General features: G+C 38.8%; 1 protein-coding gene across 1 annotated transcript in view; it reads right to left on the bottom strand.

The window, feature by feature from the left end:
- Positions 1-23110, bottom strand: part of EML6 (EMAP like 6) — a 261918-nt gene that overhangs the window by 104003 nt on the left and 134805 nt on the right. Inside the window, exons 11-15 of the mRNA XM_017859044.1 lie at positions 19663-19875; positions 13530-13697; positions 9384-9490; positions 4488-4606; positions 1985-2171 (exon numbers count right to left, since the gene is read on the bottom strand). Of these exons, the coding sequence (XP_017714533.1) occupies positions 1985-2171; positions 4488-4606; positions 9384-9490; positions 13530-13697; positions 19663-19875 (794 nt within the window). The remainder of the gene's footprint in view (positions 1-1984; positions 2172-4487; positions 4607-9383; positions 9491-13529; positions 13698-19662; positions 19876-23110) is intronic.

The raw sequence follows: 23110 nt of genomic DNA, 5'->3' as shown, positions 1-23110 counted from the left end.
TAACTACTAATAAGTTATACTAACAAAGATTTTGTTCCTTAGAGTCCAACACTGCTCAGAAACCAAGATAAACCCATTTGGAGAGTAGGAGGACCCTAGGAAATCATCTGGTACAACTCAGCTATTTTTGAGAGGAGGAAACTGAGGCACTGTATCTTTAAGAGGCTGGTCTTGGCAATCAGGTAGAGTTCCAGCAGAGCCTAACCTGATGCCTGGGCCTTTAAGGCTAATTCACACGTCCACTGTACCTTGTTTTTCTCAGTTACTTCTACCATTCCCTCTCTTGCCTTCCCAGCTTGACACAAGAGTCTGCTTCTCACTCAAGGAAGTCACCTGTACATTGTCGTGATGCTATCCAGAGTTATTTTACCCATTCTCCATTACGCTACCCACCAGGAGGAGGCCTGGCCCCGCTTCTCCCCCTGGGAAATAACATTTTCATGGCATAACTATCTTTCAGTAAGGTGGATTATCTTTGCAAGGATACAAGCTTCTATCACACTAATCCCCAACAACAAAGAAAATTGTAATAGTAAAGTGGTTTTCCTCACTCGTAGTATGTAGAGGGGTGGGAAATCTGTTGGGTGTGATGACTTTAAAAGGAAAATGGGAGATAAAGCCATAGGCATAATTCAGCAACATCCAGGCCACTCTTACAGAGGTCTGTGGAGGCCTAGTCTCCTGCAGGTGGCTGCTGGAATACTGTTTGCCACCGGTTTACCTTCCATCAAATACAGTATTGAGTGCAGTATCTTCTTGGGGATTTATGTAAAAAAATCACCTCTGGCTTTTACTGAAAAAAAGAGGCTATTAAATACACATGAATCAAGCACCATCTGTTTATAAGATAGGCAAAAAATAAGGGCAAGTGAAAAAGCAAAGCAATGATCAATTACTTGGAAAATCTTACAACATCAACTAACACAAAAGGTCTCTTAACGTTCAGTGGGAAGGCCAGCAAATTCATGTATAAACCAATGGCCAGTCCTTACCCTTTGGAGGATTGTAACCCTTTTAAAAAACAATTTAAAAGTTATGGATCCTTTTTCCCCCCAAATATACCTTCTAAGGGGTTGACTCCCCTCATGCTCTCATTTTCATTCGTGGATTTCATGAACCCCAGGTTACGAACCCTGTCCAAAGGCTTTACCACCTGCATGTCGAGTCTCAGGAGAGGGTTTGCCTCATGTTAACCTTTGACATTATACCAAGAATGTTTTCTTCGAATTTGCCACTTAGTTAATACCAGTTGAAGTATTATCTGCAATTAAACACTCATGATAAAAACTGAACAAAAGTATAATCTATACATTTGAGGAAAAGATAAAACTAAAAATACTTTTGACAATATTACTCTTTTGCCAGCAAGGTAATAACACCTGAGTTTAATAAAGTCTTTGTTTAATAAATTAACTATTATTTTTCTCTTTCCATCCCCAAATGAATGTAGAGGGTCCCTGTTTTAGCAGTTTTTTCAATTATAGACTCAATCTAAGGGTTAGGCATTTCAAAAAAAGTTCAGATAAAATTCAAGGTGTTTTTATAAGGCTAAAATATAAATTAGTCAAAAGTCTTATGGTTTTAAGTCTTACAAATATAATTACACTCTAGATGTTATAGTATTTTTAAATGGTTCATTCAATAAATATTTATTGAGTACCTAGGATATACTAAGTCCTGGGCATACAGTGAGGAAGTATATAAAGCTGCTCCTTGACAAAACTTTCACTATTTTAGTTTTAGCTGGTCCCATTCATAGATCTCATCATTCCAGGGAAAGAACTCCTCAGAGGTCTCCCAGTAGTGCTAGAATGCTTTGGTTGATTCACCCATCATCATGGAAGGATCCAGTGTTCACTCAATCTTCACCTTCCCGTCTCATGCTTATTTCTACCCAGTATTTCTTGAATTTCTAATATGTAAACTGAATTCAAAAATTTAATTCTCTTTTTGGCTAGGCCCTAGTTTTACAGGAGATATATACCTGCCCAGTAGCCACATAGTCCTTCACTGGATGGATGGTCAGGCTAAGAATGTCGTCATCGTGCCCCAGGTACAGCCTCTGGGAGTGCTGCTGCCGGTTATACACAACAGCAACTGCAGCAATGTGGTAGACTACTTCTCCAGCTTGTGTGTAGAACAGATTGTTTCTACAGTCGTAGCCTCTATAACTGAAGCACAGGTCCAAGAAATGCACAGTGGTTGAACAAACAGCAAATGCATGGAGCAGGAGGTGTCAGAGGCAAGGCTAACATATTGACGTGAACAAGTACAAGTGGAACCCCAAGTGTCACATAGGACAGCAATGTTTAAATGAGGATATGCGGCCGTTTGAGGGCATGAGATGACTTTCAAAAAGGCACATGGGCACTGAACATTATAACAGAATCTGTTTGCAGATCCTCAGCTATTGTGTGTGCTTTTTCTTAAAAATGATCATCTGAGAACACATCTGTGATGAGATGCAGGTACTCCTTTCCCATCTCCCCTCTCATAAATGCCTTCCACCCACTGTAAAAAGCCATTCCTCTCCTCCATCTGGAATCCTACTATGCAGTATTACTCTGGGATACAGACCCTTCCAGGGGCACCAAAACAAAGGAACAATTCAAAACACAAGTATGGATGTTGAAAGAAAACAACTCTAATGACGGGCTAAGGAATCCTGCAAATCAAGTGATTTCCAATTCTTTGCTTTCGACAAAATTGTACAGACACTTAATGGAATTACCAGCTGAAAGATCATTATTTTTTTGTGATATATCAAAATCAAATATGACTTTCTTGGCCTATCATAGGAGTTTGAAGAATTGAATAACACTGCTATAAAATGGCCTCCATTCTTACCTACTTAAGAGAATAAACTTTCTCAGTGCTTACATCTATACAAGAATGAGAACTGAGAATAGACTCAATATCAAACTTTGTTACATTCTAACAATAAGTAATATAAATGCACAGATCTTGCAATTGAAAACCAATCCACCATATTGAAATAATTTCCAACAAAATTTTTCTGTGCTTAATAATTATATGTCATAATTAGTAAAATATTTATGTTGACTTAGTCAATTTTACTAATAATTATAATTCAAATAAATTGTTAATGGAGTAGCAGTACCTAACAGAAAATAACATGAACCTCCTAAGTAAAATTTCTTAGTTATCACATTAGAAAAAAAGAAAACAAAATTTCATAACATTTTAAACCCAAAACACATCTAAGATATTACTATGTCAACATGTAATCAATATAAAAACTTGTGAGATATTTTACATTCCTCTTTTCATAGTAAGTCTTCAAAATTTGTGTGCATTTTACACATGCAGAACATCTTTTTTCAGAATAGCCACATTTTAAGTGCTCAGTGGCTGTGTGTGGCTAGTGGATACTGTATTGGGCTGAGTTAGAGTCTTAGGGTCACAGAAATTTTTTTTTCTTGCAGATGGTATGATATGGTGACAAAGGACTCTTAAGCATAAAAAGATTATGTTAGGGTACAATTCTATGGGAAAATTAGAATGGAAATATGAGCTTAGGTAGAAATATGAATGATGTAAAATATCTTCCTGTTACAGAAAGACTTGTTCATGTATTTTTTTACCCTTTTCAGACAGGGCCTCACTGTTACCCAGGCTGGAGTGCACTGGCAAGATCATGGCTCACTGCAGCCTAGACCTCCCCAACTCAGGCGGTTCCCCTACCTCAAGCATCCCTCCTGGGTAGCTGGGACTAGAGGTGCATGCCACCACACCTGGCTAGTTTTTTGTAGAGATGAGATTTCACCATGTTGCCCAGGCTGGTCTCGGACTCCTGGACTCAAGCAATCCCACCTCCACAGCCTCCCAAAGTGCTGGGATCACAGGTGTGAGCCACTGTATCTGGCCTCACATATTTTTAAAGTTGATAATAGTGAGAATCAAATATTTATGGCATTTAGGTTCCTTTGCATCCATTTAAAGGACTGATGTATTCATAATATAGCCAGCATCTTCTCAACCATTTAAACTGACATTAAAAAGTTTTAGTTGTCTACTTAAAATATGCAAGGGTGCATATAATTTTATAAAATTCAAAATTATTTTGGGCACATGTGCAGAAAATATTTGAAGGAAATACTGTCCTATGGTGGAGCCAGTAAAACAGAGCAGGGGATTGGGGGAAAGGAGAAAGAGGAAGTGAAGATAGTGATGAGAAAGAAGTGCAGCAGCAATAAGCAGCAGTACCCTTTATGTCATGCAATTACACGAAGTCTGAAAAATCTACAGACAATCACACTGTGATGGCACAGAACATCGACAAGGAAACTGGACAGAGAGTCACACTTAAAATAGCAACCACAGGTTCAAGTGCACACTGCAGAGGAGAGCTAGCCAGGAGGAGGACAACACTGAGGGGAGGGGATCCCTTAAGCCTGGTGCTAAGATTGGTGATAACCAGGCAGAGACAGAGGAACACGCACGGGCGCCCATGACAGGCCACCCACCCATGTATGAACTGGAGTTTCAAGCTGTCCTCAGGAGCCTTTTCTCGTTTGAGGAAGGGCACTACGTGGTTTTTCTCTTTACTTTGTTGCTTTAGCTGAGGTAGATCTTCTTTGTAAACCTTAAAGTACAACAGAAACATCTGGGTGAGATGCCTTTCATGAGGTTCCAAAAATATCAATGTCTTAGCATTCTTGTAAAATCTTTAATTGCTTCAATAAAATGTCTTTGAAAATATAAGACATGAGATTGATCATTACTTTTTCCTAATGAACAAAAGTAACATGAACTATTTTTTAAATAATTGGGATTTTAAGATAATCTTTCTTGATTTGTTACTGTTTTCTTAATGTCTAGAAAATATATTAGTAAATTTTAAAGGAAATTAAGTATCGGTAAAATATAAATAAATATTTTATTTCTTCTAAGGCCCTCGACATTCCTGAACAACATGTCGCCACGGTGGCTCCAAGCGTATAAATCCCCAGCACTCTGCGAGACCCGGACGGGCGGATCACGAGGTTAGGAGCATCGATACCATCCTGGCTAACACGTGTGAAACCCCGTCTCTCTAGAGAAAATATAAAAAAGTGTGAGCAGGTTGGAACGCGAAGCGAGGTTGGCGGGCACCTGTAGTTCTCGCCCAGACTCTTTCGGGTTTTTGGAGAAGGCTTTGGACTTGATGGCAGGAGAGAGGCTGTGCCGTCAAACAACCCCAGAAGAACTCAGGAGGACGGGCAGCTGTTCGCAGTAGTACTGTGATTCCACAGGACCATGCCACTCCCAGCCTGGGCCGATAGAGCGAGACTCCCGTCTCAAAAAAAAAAAAAAAATATAGAACAAATGGAATGCACACTGATTAGATTGATATAATTCTTATGTGTGTTCCTTGTAACAACTTACTTTTCTTTTTTTCCTTGATTATTCCCACAACATTAAAGTGTTACCTCTAGTATAATACTAAGTAAAATAGATAGAGAACAATAATATATCCAAGAAACCAATTATTCTCCATAGCCCCTTGTAAGGATTACCAGAGGCCAGTCCTTCAACAGTATTGTGGCAAGCTTTTCTCATTCTGTCCTTTCCAATGATAATTTCTAGACATCTTTAAAAGTTTGTAACATATCAACGTATTTCAGACTGCACGCTTTATTTCACACAGTGCCTTTTATTAATATCACTAATATTATCAACTAAAATAAGAAAAAAGAAAAAAAAAGCATAGAGCAAGTTCCCATGCTATCTACAACCACTAGTGATCTTTATTGAAATGTTAATTTCATGTTCCATATATATTTTCAATGATGCAATTTGATAAATATTCACAGGTTTTTTATTTAGCTCAACTTGCCCCTATGGTCGGAGAGGTTTTTACAATCGTTATTTACTCCTCTGAGAAGTATGTTCGTAATGAAATTAACCTTTTTGTCTGCGTTTCCATTAATTTTATCTGTTATGATAACTTTTAACTTCAATCTAGTCTCATTTACAAGATGCTCACAGATATTTAATTTTTGAAGTATAACTTAGTCAATAGAACTCAGAGAAGATTTATGCATTATGTATCCACTTCATAATTCTTGAGTATGATTTATGTTACTTATATGTATGACGAGATCTCACACTACAAGTACTATAGTAAAAGTATACTCATTATTGTATTCTTAAGAGAATAAGAGCTAACCATAGTTTTATGAAAAACAATAGATAGAACAAGGATATGTACAGAGATATACTTCCAAATCCATTGGGCAACGCCTATTATACCACCTTTTCCAAGGAACGACTCTAATATAGAATGCTCTCACACATTCTCATCTGCTGAGAAAAAAGACAGTAGCAAACAAGTGCTACTCGAAAAGCCACAAACTCGATTCTACAAACTTTTTTCCTATGGGAACATATCTTATAGTTCTTATATATCTTCAAAAGTTAAAGTCTAACATTTTGAAATTCTTAAAACATCATTACTATTAAAATAATAAAACACTTTATGAAATAATCATGTATACATTTTAAACCAGGAGACCTTGAGCCAGATAGGAAGTAAAATCCATAGCATCCAAGCAACGTTCTCTATCCTGTTATAGGGGGCGAAATGTTAAATCAAAATATGGTACTATTTTGGTGAGAAAAGATGAAAGCATCACATGAATAAATATTAAATGAACTTAGACTGAACTTTTTTTGAAGATCATTGACTTGATATCACTATATTGTTTGGTCAGGTGATATTATTATGATATCCTGCTTGAAATAAGTTGCCTATTTGAGATACATTGGAGTGACTTGGAGTTAAAAATGTTTTTGTTTTTTTCAATTTTAGCCGTCATAAAAAAAATTAAAAAAAGCAAAAATAAAAAGAATAAAGTAAAAAAAAAAAGAAGAAAAAGACACTCAGTGGACAAAGTAGTTCCGAGATTCTATTCTGTCTTGGAGCTTCTTTACAATTAGAAATCTTCTTTCTCGATGGAATTACCTCTCTTCGATAGCTTCATGCTCTTAACAGATCTGAGATATAGAGCAAAAGATCAATCTTGGTCTAAGTTGGGATCTAAAATGTGCAGCTGATTGTACCATTTAAATGCACATAAAACCAATCTGTTGTTTACTGTGTATTTATACTTTGCTACCAAGAAATGTCCATTTAACAGGTGGAGAATGAAATCCAATCTAGTAATAATTTCTCATCTTCATAAAGTTTTATTTAATCAAATTATTTTAAAATCATAAAATATAAGGTCCCTGTTTAGGATTTGATCAAAAATTATTTGTAAAAGTCAGAAGAAATCTCACTACTTTTGTCTACTATAGATACAATTAACTAAGCTTCTAGAATCTAAAGATAATTATTCATCTTAATTCATGATGCTTTCATCAGCTCACCAACGATTTACTTTAGATCAATGAATTCTAGTCTTGATATCTCTATTGTTTAAACAGGTCACATAACTTCTGTTGGCCTCAAATTCTCATCTGTAAAATTGAGTTAAAAAATCCCTGCTCAGGAATAACTCAGGAATATTGTGAATAGAAATCATATATCGGTGTAAGCACTGGAAAGTGAAATGTCAGGAAGAATATACAGGCTGAGTATTCCTTATTTGAAATGTCTGGGATCAGAAGTGTTTCGGATTTCAGATTTTTTCAGGTCTTGGAATATCTGCATTATTCTTACTGGTTGAGCATTCCAAATCCAAAACCAAAATACAAAATGGTCCAATGCACACTGCCTTTGAACATCATACTGGTACTTACAAAGTGTTGGATTTTGCAGAATTCAGATTTTCACATTAAGGATATTCAAACTGTTTAAGTTGTAGGCATGAATTTTAAGTCTATCTTTTCATTCTTTTATTTATTTTCCTTAGAGACAGGGTCTTGCTCTATTGCCTAGACTGGAGTACAGTGGTGTAATCAGGGCTCACTGTAGCCCTCAAACTCCTGGGCTCAGGCAATCCTCCCACCTCAGCTTCCTGAGTAGCTAGGACTATAGGCACACACCCAGTCTCTTTTTTAAAAAATAGATACAGAGACCATGTTAACTAGGCTGGTCTCAAGCTCCTGGCCTCAAGTGATGCTCCCACCTCATCCTCCCAAAGCACCAGCATTACAAGAATGAGCCACTGTGCCTGGTCCCTTCTCTTTCTTCTATTGGCATCATTTTATTAAACAAACACTTTCCATTAAAGATTTCTTTTCCTAAATTTTGTATTGTGTTTACATTTTATTGTCTCCTGATACCAGAGTATAATATTGTTTAGTGTTTGCATAATATTTCCACATTAATAATTCCCTTTCAGGCAAGATCGACTACGTTCAGGATTGTACGGCCACAGACAATAATCTCTTTTCAAGTCCTTTTTAGTAGTCATATTGCATAATACAATGTGTCAATACACAGTTAAGATGATTTCATCATGGGGTTGACCCAAACCATTAGACTGTCTTGCTATGAACTCAATTTTTTAAACTCTGAATCAATGAATGACAGTTATGGGCTGAAAACTATTTCAATTTAGTGCTTACATAGAGGCAAACCAGGTAGTGCATAGAGTGTGCACTTTGGAGAGAAGCCTAGATAAGCATTGTTATCCTAATACTACAAGCAAAGTAGACATGGGCAAGTTACTTAACTTCTTTCAATACATGGTACCTGCCATAGGCCTATATCCTAAATCTCTATTGACAACACTGACAGTTGATGTATCTGAAATTTGAAGTCTTATTGATTCCACATTCATGTACAGAATCTGCTTTGCATATCTTTGTTACGTGACAAGGAAGACAAAGAGAAGCCCCATGGTTATTGCCGTAACAAGGTGGTATGTGTTCAGATTCCTCTGAGGGATTGCTTTAACACTCACTGTTTAGCGCTAAAATGATATGTTAACTTCCAAAAAAAATTGAAGTCAACTGATCAGCTTTCCTACTAGAGGTAATTTCTGACTGGAGAGATTAATACACATTTTATTTGAGCTTTTACTTTAAGTAGATAATTACTTCGATTAAATGGAAATGGTTGCAGGAGTTAATAGAAAAACTGGGCTAACAAGCTCACATGCAAACCACCATGCCTCATCCACCCTTGTAAAGAAAACACATGCTTTCATAATCTGCTAAGAAAGTGAAAAAAGACCTATGGCTTACTTGCACATTTTTCTTCCAAAAAATATTTCAAAGTTTTAGGTGCTGGGGAGGCAAAGAGCCCAAATACCAGGGGTTCAATTTTGAAACTTTGGGTTTAACCTGCACTTAAAGGCACAAAGTAGACTATTTTCTTGTTTTTGCCTTAATTTTCTTTGTCTAAGTGCCAGTCATTTTTAGTGCTATGTCCAAATCCAATGAGATCCCCTTCTGGGGTTACAAATTTTCATTGCTCCCTGCTTACTGACCTGGCGATCATAATTGATTTGAGTTTCTTGCTCAATATCAGAGTCCAATTCGGGCACATCAGATAAATCTGAATCGGATTCTTCACTGTAGGAATCAGTTCCACCTTCTGCAGAGGTACAACCCATAAGAAACAAGCAAAAATTCTGAGACTCTGATCAGTTGAAATTATCTAAAATGTTTTCCTTTTATCCCAGCAAAGTGAATAAAACTATACCATAGTTTTCATTTAATATAAATTGTTAAAATATCTTTCTTTCATCTTTCGGTTTACTTCAGCTCACCCTTCACTCCTTTCAGGAACATTAACAGACTAGGCCAACTTCCTTCCCCACACCACTCACCAGGCAAACTAAACTAATTTATACTTTTTCTGAGACAGGGTCTGTCTCCCAGGCTGGAGTGTAGTGGCACAATTTCAGCTCACTACAACCTCCTCCTCTGGGGCTCAAGCAATCCTCCCACCTCTGTCTCCTGGCAGCTGGGACTACAGAGGTGCATACCACCATGCCCAGTTAATTTTTAAATTTTATTTGTAGGGACAGGGTTTCACCATGTTGCCCAGGTTGGTCATTTACACATTTCTATTACATAGTAGATACCTGGGTTTTAAGCTTTGTTTTGTAAAATGGGCAGGTTTTAAAAAGGGAAAGGCTGGAGCAAAAATAAATCCAACCATTTACTTCAATACAGATCCTCTTTAGCCTTTTAACCAAGTCCACCAAGTGTTGGTAATTGTCATGGCCCAAACCACCACAGAACTCTTGTCGACATTTATCCAAATAATTTTTCATTTTACCACCTGCTCATCCATCCCTGTTGACATAAGAGTGGATATAAATGAAAAGACTACATACATGTCCACTGAATTGGAACACATAGGCCCCAACCGTGAACCATTCCTTCAGCCCCATTTTGAAGGCCACTTCCATTTCAAAGGTTACCCTGTCCCCCTGCAGCCTGACTGAGCAGACCCACCACCTGTTAAAATTATCCTAAGGAAGCTGAAATGTATCCTCTCCTGTTATCCCCAAAGGTTAATTCTTCACGTAAACCTTAGACCTTCAACTTGCATTTTGGAAATCTGCTGATGGTTTTATAGAGGTTTCCTTATGCGTGATGATTCTCTTTTCCCTTACTACTTTCAAAGCTCTGCCTTTATCTTTCGATAATTTAAGATGTTTCTTGGGGGTGCATCTTTTTGGGTTCATCTTACTTGGTGTCCTTTAGTGCTTCCTAGATTTGGCTTATTTTCTTTCCTAGGTATGGGATTTTTCCTGCTGTTATTTCTTTGAACATGTTTTCTGCCCATTTCTCTCTCTTCTCTTTTTGGCATGTTGGTAACACATAAGTTGTTGGACCACCATACGTCTCTAAGCTATCTTTACTCTTTTTCTCTTTGTTTCTCAGACTGGATGGCTTCCAGTAATCTGTCTTTAAGTTCACTGTTCCTTTCTTCTGCTTAATCTAGTCTGCTGTTGAACCTCTCTATTGAATTTTTCAGTTGAGTTGCAGTACTCTTCAGAGAAAGTTTTTTTGAGATGGAGTCATGTTCTGTCACCCAGGCTGGAGTGCGGTAGCGCAATCTTGGCTCATTGCAACTTTCACCTCCCGGGTTCAAGCAATTCTCATGCCACAGCCTCCCCTGTAGCTGGGATTACAGACGTGCGCCACCACACCCGACTAATTTTTGTATTTTTAGTAGAGATGGGGTGTTTCACCATGTTGGCCAGGCTGGTGTTCAAACTCCTGACCTCAAGTGATCCACCTGCTTCAGCCTCCCAAAGTGCTGGGATTACAGTCATAAGTCACCGCACCCAGACGACCCTCAGAGAAAAGTATTTTAAAAGTACCAGAATTCATTGAGTACTTTTTAAAAAACACCTTCTATCTGTAAAGTTCTCAATTTGTTCTAATATTGCTCTCTTGACCTCAGTGAGGGTCTTTATGACTATTATTCTGAATTCCCTGTTGGGAAAATCACATATCTCTACTTAACTGAGGTTGCTTTCTGGAGATGTCTTATTCATTTATCAGGAATTTCATTTCTTCATTGTCATTGATGCTATGTGTTGGTTTCGGTGAATTACATTAAAAAAAAAAAAAATACTACCTCTCCCTATCTCGTCAGACTGGCCTTGTATTAGGAGAAGGATCTCACCAGTCTGACTGGCCAATGGTTTTAAGGTGCCTCTCAAATCTGTGTGTTTGTCCAGACTACTGTCTGTTTTGGTGGCCCCTAGACCTTAAGATGTGCCATGTCCTGTTGGTACCACAAGACTGTAAAGGTGGAACACATCAGACTCTCTTGATGTGTAGCTAGAAGGGTTGGAGGGTCGGCTATGTGTTTCAATTCCTTCTATCTTCACAGTGAAGCTGAGCACAGTCATTTACTGCTCACTTTTTCTGCACTAAGCCAGGTAGAGAATCTGTAACAAATGCCTGTACTCACATTTAGGCTGTATCCTCCAATCCTGGGGAGATAACTCCTGAGGTGGGCCCATTGTACCTCTACCTCTTCATTTTCTGTGGTTTAAGTCCACTCAGGAATGCGAAGCCCCATCCATTTCCAGAGCTAGTTCATTAAGGAGACAGGTGGGAGCTATAGAAGGTGAGGCACTTGGTGTCTGACCAAACTTTTTCCAGGAAGTATGGGTAGGCTTAGATTGATCACTGGGGTGAGCCAGAGCAAAGGCTCATGTGCTGAGCTCTGGCTGCTGGAAGGCTATTACGTGCTTGTCCTGTTAGCTCCCTGATGGAAGTCATTAGACGGCAGGTCATCAAGCAGCACTGGAAGTGTGTGCTGTAAGCCCCTTCCGGAGAAAAAAATGGGAGTTGCACATTCCCAACTTTTTTCTGCACTGCTCCAAGGGGATGTAGCTCCTGGAAGTGTTTGTAAACCCATTTAAGACCACATCTTTGTTCTGTGATATAGGAAGACGAGAATATTCCTAGTCCCTTCTGCTCCCAGAGCCAGCAGGTTTAGGATGGAGTCCTCTGGGAGGTACCTGTAAAAGTTGGGCATTCAACGCATGGCATAAACCCCATCTGGGGAGAAATGAGGAGCTGCATTCTTAGAGCACCTTCTCGTCACTGCTTCTAAGGGAAGAAGACGCTGGAAGTGCCTACAAGTCCATATAAAACTGCCACTTTTCTCTACGGTCTAGATAGACACTCATATACTTCGTCCCCTCTGCTCCCAGAAGTGGGAGGTTTAGGATGCGGTTCCTCGAGTGGAAGCTATAAAAGTTGGGGAGCTCAATGTGTGGACAAACTCCTTCCAGAGGATATTATTAGACCTGGAGTTATTGCTGGGATGAGTCATGGGAGGAGGCTCAGAGGTAACAGCCTGTTTCTTAGGCTGCCAGCTGGCCTAATGTGTGTCTCCCCCTCTAACTCCCTGCTGCATATTGGTTAGAACCCAGGCCGCCAAGTAGCCTCCAGAAATGTGTCATAAACCACTTCTAAGTAGAAACTGGGCTGTGTTTTTTAAGCCCCTTGTCAGAACTGCTCCAGGGGATGAAGTCCCTGAAAGGTTTGAGCACTTGTGTCAAACCAAGGCTTCTTTCCCATGGTCTAGAGACTCCTAAATGTCTAACGCCCTCTACTCCCAGACTTGGTGAATTAAGAGCCAATCCATGGGGAACCTAGAGTTAGGGCACTATGTGTGAGGTCCAAACCCTTCTCTGCACGGGAGAGGTTAGGTGGTGGGGATTCCTGTCCTGATTTCATGAAGCAGTGCTCAGCTTTTCCTACCTACCCGCTGTGGATGTTTTCTCAGTTGCCTGGCGGGTAGGAGTTTCTCAACTTGTATGACTTTCTCTCAGAGGGAACTGACCTGCGAATCAATGTGTATTTGGTGTTCGTGAGTGGAGGGAGCATCAGGAGCTTCCTATTCTGACACTGCAGATGTCATGTTGCTGACGTCCTGCTCAACTTGCATTTGGTATAGCAACATCCTTCAAAGAAAATTATCCAACTGACCCATATTAATCTTTAAAGTTTTTTCTTTTCTTAAAATTTAAAGATGACAGGAATCAATTTTCCAAAATTGCTTAAACTCCTTACCTATAGGATACATATTAGATCATTCTTTGAAATGCTTATTGAAAAATAAAATGATGTTAAGAAATTACTGCTGGGTTTACCTTGGGGTGCAGTTTCCAGCATGCCGTTGCTGACACCTTCTGGAATAAACCTCCACTGGAAAACTGAGTGATCAGCCCCTCCTGTGCTCAACACCCACTGAAAGTCATGGGACCAGCGGACGTTTGTGACATGAGCAGAATGGCCCACATACTTTCTAAATTTGGCTCCTGAAAGAATATTTTTTGAGAGGATTAGTTATGAAAAAGGAAGAGTTTATTAGTTTAAAACAACCCCCCTCCTGTTCATGTTAAGGAGTAAAATCTTTAAATGTATCTGAAAATGAAGTTCAGTCTTACATGTTGTAACAAATAAGCAAATGCTTCAAAAGGTATCTCAATTATTCCAATATGCAGTAAGCTAAAAATGGGTCTTAAAATTTAAGCCCTGTGGCTAAAGGCACATCTGAACCTGTTCCAAATAATGCCTACTGCTTCACGGATTCTGAAAATAAATGATAGAGAACGAACATCTTACACATTCTTATTTAAATACAAGATAAAACAGGCCATCCTTTGCAACAGGGAAACAAAATAATTCTATGGAAATAAAATTACTGTTTAGAGTCATGTAGACATAGAGTTTCGAGAATCATTTTTCCCTCCTTAAATTGGTTGCTTTACTCAGTGAACACTAACCCCAGGTAGTGAGTGCAATAGAAAAAGCTACTTGAAGTGATATTTGTGGTTGAACTACAGCAGTAAAGCCTTCAGCATATGCTCAGTACACAGCAGCATCAAGGCACTCGAGTAATAAGCAGGGTCCATCTTACATGGAGGCCTAGAACCCCAAAGTCCATAGGAGATTTCAGGAGGTCAAACACCCCAACTTCTCTTCAAAAACATTCTATTTCTTACAGTTTCTCAAATGAAATCCCTTTTATTAGGGTTGGGGGAGGCCATCTGTTCAACTACCACATGGTTAAATTTCAAATGTCCACTGGAGAGGCAATGATTTGTAAGAAGGTGAAAATTACTGCTACATGTCATGCTCATACATTTTTTGAGAGCATGCTCTGGCCAGGTAAGCCCCATTATACTAGGGGCTCTGAGAAAAATTAGGGGAATTCTGCTGCAGACAGCAAAGGAAGCATTGGATCTCAAAAGCAAACTTGCCTACTTCAAAGAGTTACTGAAATCAGTTTGGTAATAAAGTCAAACTGGCTCCGACTAAGGTCAGTTGGAAATGTTGGCTGATGATTGAGTAATTGGGGAGCAGGGTATACCCTTCCCATCAGTCTTTAGATCTTAACGTGTTGGCCTCTTCTTTGCTTCCTTGACCTTTATACCTTCCTCACAGATCAATTAGCCTATCTCTTTGTAGAGGTTTAAAAATATGTTCACAAATTCTCTGATGCAAAATGAACAGAATATGGCAAAAGTGAAGGTAACATCTAAGAGGAGGTTATAAAAGGTACTGCAGATTCTTCCTTGCTGTCTCTCTTGGATCTCTATATGCCATGTCATAAGCACACTGGAGCAATCTATGGAGAGGCTCACGTAGCAGGAACTGAGGCCTCCTGCCAAGAGTCACATGAGTGAGCCATCTTGGAAGAAGTGAATCCTCTGGCCTTGGTCTAGCCTTCACATGGCTGCAACCTCACCAGAGACCCTGAATTGGAATCACCCAGCTGTGTTTCTTGGGAATCCTTGACTCACAGAAACCATGATATAATAAGTGTTTGTGCATTTACACTTTTAAGTTTGGAGGATAACTGGTTATGCAGCAACAGATAATTAGTATAGCTTCTGTAGTCTGGAACTAGAATCTGCAAAAGTATTAGTGTCATTAATACTTAGGCCTTATCTCTGTGATCTTTTCTTTCTGCCCTCTCTCACCCTCACTCACTCTGCTCTGGGCACACTGGTCTCTTTGCTATTCCCCAAACATGCTAGGCATTCTCTGCTTCCAGGCCTTTGCCATTTCCTCTGTCTGAAGTGCTCTCTCCCTAGATATCTGAACGGCTGGATCCTTCATTCTCCTTCAGGTTCTAAGTCAAATAAAACCATAGAGCAAGCCCTTCTTTGACCAACTTATTTAGAACACTACACCGCCCAACTCCAGCATTCTCTGCTCCCACTGTTTGCTTTATTTTTCTTCATAGCATTTCTCACAATCAAATTATGTTTATATTTTCTTGCATATTAACTGTGGACCTTCAGTAGAACAAAAGTTCCATGAGGGCAGGGATTTGTGCTTGTTTTCCTCACTGGCCTATCTCCATCCCCTAGAACAGCATTTAACAAACACTTCTTGAATAAATGAAAAGGCTTTCCTTGGGACACTGAATGACTCCACGAGACCTCCCTCTGTCCTCTGTACCACAGGAGGGCTCAGGCCTCAGCCCTCATCTCTTCTCTATCAACCTCCTCCCTTGTGGCTTTAAAGTGCTGTCAATTTGACTGCCAAGTGCTCATCTCCGGTCCTGAAGTCTCCCTGGAGCACTGACAGCTCTATGCCATGTCCACTTGGATGCCCAATACGGACCCCTAACTTACAACAGGGAAAACAGACCGAGACGTTTCCCTTCCCCTTATGTGCACTCCCAGAGACAAACATCTTTTTTCTCATTTTCCCAGCTCTGTAAATGCTGCCACCACTCACCCCAATGCTCAAGTCTGAGACTTAGAAGTCATCCTTGATTACTTTCTTTTCTTCTATTCTCATATCCAATCCATCTGTAAGACCGTCAGCTCTGCCTTGAAACTGTTTCCTAAGCCTGATCACCTATCTGTATCTCTTCCTAATACCTTTGTCTAAGCCACATCATCTCTACCTGGACTCTTGCAATAACTTCTCTACTTGAAACCTCCCTTTTCCTAACCCTTCCACAAAATATCAAAACAGTCTCAAAAACTTAGATTGGTTATATCACTCCATGTAAAACCATCCATAGTTTTTCACTGCACTTAGAAGATGACTCTGATTTCTAGTAGTGGCCAGGGGGCCCTTTACAACACAGCCCTGTCACCCTCTCCAATGTCACGGTACGCAATTCTTCCACTTGTGCACTATGTTCTAGCCACACTGGCCTTCCTGTCCCTGCACTGCATTCAGCTTATCCATGACATATGGAAGGCCAGCACTGGCCCGTCCAAGATCCAAGATCCAACATCCAAGATCTCCACAATTTAAGTCTTAACATTCAGGACACTCATCATGGGAGGTGGCTGTGCAAGCTGTCTATAAGCCATGTGTCATAAAATGTACAACACAAGTCCATTTGCTATGAGGACACGGATACTTTCATGGGTTGCTGAGGTATAATGCAAAGGAGGAATGAACGGGTGCACCAGGTGGAACATGCAGAGCCTCCGAGTCTCCCCTTGGAGTAGGGGTGAGTACCAAGGCTATTAGGAGATGGCAAATGTCAATGAGCAAGGCCTTGGATTTTACATCATTTCAGGGTCTGTGTGGTGATGGTGAAACAGGATATAGTCTAAGTGGTATCAGAGAAAGCTGTCAGTATTGATCCTAATTATTTTAAGATGTGAAAACTGTCAAAATGAGAAAAACAAATTGGTTTGGCTATATAAACATAATACCAGTAGCAGTCATTTTCATTAACTGCAGAACACTTATATCTAATTACTGTGCAACTGAATATTAAACACACATAATTGCAAACAAGTCAAATTAAGTTGGTTGGGAGTTTTTAAAAATCACAATGGAAAACAATAATGTTTGGTCATTTCCCACAACTGCTCATGGTCATCAGCACCTGCTCATATCTGGCTGTTTACAGGTTCAAAATGTACAGGGAATACTTGTTGCTTGTCACCTAAATTATAGACAGACACATCCCACCAACTGCTATTAGTCCCATTAACAATTCCCACTCTTTTATTCACTTCCCCACTAGTTTTGGCACAAAAAGGACACAAAAGCCTGAATGTCTCAGAGGCAAATTATAAAATTTATAAGCCATGTGTCATGAAAAGTAAAACACAAGTCCATTTGCTATGACGACATGGATACGTTTGTGGGTTGCAGAGGTGAGTTCTGCTACTCTCACCCACTGTCATCTGGCTGTCCATCTCTCCTCATGCATGCAGATGCCCTCTGTGTGCCATTATCCAAAGAGTTGTTTTTTATGTAATGGTGACTCATTTTGACAGCACTACTCACCCTCTCTTAGTTTGGATATGTTCCTTGTTCAAACCTCATGTTGAATTGTAATCCCCAGAATTGGAGGTGGGGCCTGGTATAAGGTAACTGGATTATGGGGGTGAATTTCTCATGAATGGGTTAGCATCATTCTCTTGGTGCTGTCCTCATAACAGTGAACGAATTTTCACGAGATCTGGTTGTTTAAAAGCGTGGGGCACCCTCTTCTAGCTCCTGCTCTGGCCATATGATGTACCCTCTCCCCCTTACCTTCTGCTGTGATGGTAAGTTTCCTGAGGCGCCCCCAGATGCCAAGCAAATGCCAGCATCATGCTTCCTGTACAGCCTACAGAACCGTGAGCCAATTAAACCTCTTTTCTTTATAAATTACCTAGTCTCAGGTACTTCTTTACAGCAATGTAAGAATAGACTAACACAACACACCCTTTCTGTTCTAATAATACATCCACATTTCCATTGCTATTTTCCAGACCCAAGCACACCTTACAAGACTTGGGATATATAGGATATCAATTCTCATTGAGTTATGTTTATTCCCAAGTTCTGACACTGGAGACCAGTAGTGTTGCCACTGACCCCAATGTTGTTTCCTCTCAATTCTGAATTCTCAGATAATTTCTTGGAGGCCTAACTTACCCCTTGCAAGTATACGACTCAATCTAACAAGATATGCCCTGTTACTCAAAGGGCTCTTGTCGGGGAAAAAGAAGAGTATAAATTGCGCATGTTGAGGTAATTCTGTGCCTTGCGCATTTTAAATGGATGGTCATTTTGTGATGTTTCAGCAACGGTGTCTTGCTATGCATTTTATGTTCCATTTGTACCATAATTGTCACTGCTTCAAAGCTGCCAGTTAGCTGAAAATGACTTTCTGATTGCATTTTTCAATCCCTTTCTGTGCTTAATCTAAAAATTGTTCAAGTGAAAGAGTTTTCAGGCAGTAGCATGTCCCTGTTGATTACTTTTCTGAGATTAGATTTTCAGGCACAGTTGAGGAGTCTCAGAAGAGCCTAAATATGGCTTTGCCTAAACTTGCAAAGGAAGAAGAGGTCATTACATGGTTAATTCATCACCTTCTACATAGCTTGAGCGTGCCACATAATTGAAGTCAAACAATTTTAACAAAACAAAACAACAACAAAACATGAAGGCAAAAGAGGGTTGTTTTGAATCAAACTTCTTTCAAAAATTTCACCAGTTATGTAAATCTAGTTTGCAAAATTATTGCTATGACGAGAGGTTCATGAACTATTATCACCACAACAACCATGGTCAGATTTTAATTATGTCTGAAAGGATTTCCTTTGCTTTTCCATGTATAAGCACAATAGCTCTGAATCATAAAAGAATTTTAGTTACAACATTTTAATGGACTATATATAAACTATGAATATTTACATAAATATCACGTATGAAATGTGAAACAAGGCTTAGAAATCACAATATAGTAAGAACTCTATTAGCAAATTCTGACTTAAATTTGCAAAACTGCATATCTTAGGATGTCAAAAGTAGAAGACATCAACAACACATTCTATCTAAAATTGTTTAAGAGTAAATACGGGCAGGGCGTGGTGGCTCATGCCTATAATCCCAGCACTTTGGGAGGCCGAGGCAGGCGGATCACGAGGTCAGGAGATCGAGACCATCCTGGCTAACACAGTGAAACCCCGTCTCTACTAAACAATACAAAAAATTAGCCGGGTGTAGTGGCGAGCGCCTATAGTCCCAGCTACTCGGGAGGCTGAGGCAGGAGAATGGCGTGAACCCAGGAGGCGGAGATTGCAGTGAGCCGAGAACGTGCCACTGCACTCCAGCCTGGGCAACAGAGCGAGACTCTGTCTCAAAAATAAAAAAAATAAAAAAAATTTAAAAAAGGAGTAAATATGAATATACAAGATAAAATAAACAGTGTACTGGAATAGACACCAGGAAGATCAGCCTTAACTGTACTATTTTCAATTTAGAGTAAATCTTTATGCAATGAAACCTCTCTTTTGGCCTTACCTCTCTTGAGACAAGGAAATCTAAACAATTTAACAAGTCCAAAATCATCTCCGGACACCAACACTGAGCTGTTGTAATTCGCATCCACTGAGTTGATGTCAGTAACCTCAGTGTATTTAGGCCAAATTCCACTCACTTCAGGGCCTTTCACACATGTCCAGGAAGCCCAAGGAATTCCTTTAATTTCTTCTTTACTTGTTAAAGACTTCCCAGCTGAAAATAATCAATATTAACATTACATTTAAATAAAAAGCTTATTCTAATTTATTCATTTTTTATAAAGATCTGAAACTTTAAAAAACATTTGTAAATAAAGAAAACTACATATTCTAATCTCTTTATCCTATTTGTGATTTTCTCCTTTTGCATGGTTTAAAGAAAGCCCATACACAAAACTTAGACATAAAAAGAAAATGATGAAACATTCAGGTGATGCATCCCTAAATATCCTGACCTGATCGCTACACATTCTATGCATGTCACAAAATTTCACATGTACCCATAACATACGAATGTATGAAAAAATTTGAAAAGAAAATGATTATCATACTAAATGTAATGTCTCAAGCTACTAATAATGACTTAATTACCTAGATACAGATGGTATTATGCTTTGTATTATTAATGAAAAGACTTTTATCATGTATTATCATGTTTAGTCACCAACGCTTTGCCAGGTTTTAAAAACTTAGCCAAAGTTCATCCTGAGCTTCTATTTTTCATAATTTAAGGATGCTCAGAAGTGATGTTTTAAAAATTCAGGCTCAGTAGATTAATGAAAAAAAATTAGTGAATATTATTTAAATTTGTAAGTACTAGACACTGAAAATCTACAAGATTATGATGAAATAAAATGTAATTCACTCCAGAAAATAATCCCAACCATTGTGCTGGGTATATTCCCAAATACGGATGGCTCAGTATCCAGTTCCCACCAGAACAGGTCAGGGATGTTCCCCAGAGATCACGCAAAGGAGGAAACGAACATACATTTGGGAAAGTGTCTAGCTACACACAATTTTAAAACTCAAAATCAAAACAATTAAGCATATTACCTAATTTCTCTCTCAAAATAAATATTTTCAAAATAAAGAATCAGTGAGAATAAATGCCCTTATATAACACTGGTGCATTATCAAACTGGCACCTTAAAATTCTGGACTGTAACACAGCATTACATAAAACTTCATTAAAGAGACAACAAAATAAAAATGTTTGTAGTTGGAACACAGTCTTTGACCTAGTGTTCTTGCCTTGGAGAATACAGTCCTAGGAAGTAACTCAGGAGAGGAAATTCCACCAGTACAAAGGCATTTGGAATTCCAACAACTGGACCAACAAAGAAACTAGAAATAAGCTCAAATACCCAATAATAGGAGAGCGATGAAGTAAATTATGATGCCGTCCCTGAACAGGATGGCGTTTTGTAATTGCAAATGATAAACACGTGTTTAATACTTTTTCACATACAAAAAATATATAAAAAAGTAATATCAAGCAAAGAAAAACAAAGAAATATATACCTCAGCAATGGTGCATTGAAGAATTTGATAAGGCAGAGTCTTATTTATGACATTTATTTTGGTATTATACAAACTAAATGTTAATAAATGAGTATTATGTAAGTCAGATGAATCTCTTATAAAAGTTATGGTGGGGTCACAAAAATAGCATTTAAAAAATCCCAGTGGGCACATTTCACCAAATGACCAACAAGAGATTCCAATTATGAAGAACACAGATCCGGACTAAAACAATCAAAGTAAATAAGGACTATGATCCTCACATCTTTGAAGACTTAAATCTTGAGATGTTGTGTTGGAGTTCTAAGCTGACCTCAGAGTTTCTAATTCTCCCAGGGCCATTCCTTGTACAGTTTCAATAGACTGTTCTTTTCTATTCTGGCAGAAACCAGTTTTCCTAATGATAATGTAGCCGACTATCCCTGGGTATCTGTGTTACGATGGGAGTATTATTGCCTGACAAGCTGAAACCCATGGATGATACCTCCAGTTCATTTTCATTCATTTCTAACCCTGCTGCAGAACTGTGTGTTCAAGGCACTGACAGAAGCATTATGATTATTTTGCATTATCACCATGTATTCAACTTTTTAGGTACATATTAATGAACAATGAAATGGGCGAAGAACAGGAAGAAAGAAGAAATAACAGATAAAGCAAAAGACTTGGTTAATGAACTAAACAGGTCACGAACATCCAAATACTTGAAAGTTGGTTCTACAGTTGTTTCAGATTTTCTCTATTTAAAAAATTTATGAAATACTTGAAGCATACAGAAAATTATACAGACTACTATAGTGTACAAGTGTTGTACCACACAGCTTCAAAACATCTTAACATTACATCTTTATCACAGTAGAATTTTAAAGAAAATGTTTCAGAGTTAAAATCCACTGGGCTGTTTTTCTAAATTTATTTATTTATTTAGAGATGGAGTCTCGCTCTGTCGCCCAGGCTGAAGTGCAGTGGTGCAATCTTAGCTCGCTGCAACCTCCGCTTCCCAGGTTCAACCAATTCTGCTGCCTTAGCCTCCCAAGTAGCTGGAATTACAGGTGCCCGCCACCACGCCTGGCTAATTTTTTTGTATTTTTAGCAGAGATGGGGCTTCACCATGTTGGCCAGGTTAGTTTCGAACTCCTGACCTCAAGTGATTCACCCACCACAGCCTCCAAAAGTGCTAGGATTACAGGCATGAGCCACCATGCCTGGCCCCACTGGGTTATTCTTTCCAAGATCATCTCTGCTTCTCAGGGTAACCAACACCCTGAATGAGGTGTTTGTCATTCCCACGCATTGTTAAAACATTTACTACCTATGTATATGGTCATAAACACAGAATATTTTCATGTGCTAGAAGTTTATATAAATGACCATACACTCTATATATCATTCTACAACTTTCTTTTGTCTGCTCAGCATATTTTTGAGATATATCCATACTGATGCAAGTAGCTCTAGTTTAATTTTTTCAAGTTCTTTGAAGTATTCCATTATATGACTACACCACATTTAACTTAACTATCCTCATGCTGGTCAACATTTAGGCATTGTGTCTCATTTTTGGCTATTACAAACACTGCTAGAACAAACACCCTTGTGCACATGCCTTGGTGCATGTTCTCACCAGCAGTATATGTGGTTTCATTTCCCCTCTTCTCACCATTCGACTTTTGCCAATCTAAATAGTGTAAAATGGTACTTTACTGTTGTTTTAATTATCATTTCCCTGATTCCCAGTTGTTTATTGGTTATTTGAGATTTGCCTATTTTTCTAGTTTTTTTTCCCCTTGCCCTTATCCTTAGGCATTCTTTGTATATATCTTTTGTCCATTATAACAATGACAAGAATTTATGCCTAGTCTATGCCTTGTCTTTAAAATTTCATTTCATGGTCTCCCTTATTGTACACTAATGTTTAGTTTAAC

The sequence above is a fragment of the Rhinopithecus bieti genome, unplaced genomic scaffold (genome assembly GCF_001698545.2).
Source record: "Rhinopithecus bieti isolate Rb0 unplaced genomic scaffold, ASM169854v2 scaffold_47995, whole genome shotgun sequence".
In the NCBI taxonomy this organism is placed as follows: domain Eukaryota; kingdom Metazoa; phylum Chordata; class Mammalia; order Primates; family Cercopithecidae; genus Rhinopithecus; species Rhinopithecus bieti.
This window is presented reverse-complemented; position numbering and strand designations above follow the sequence as displayed.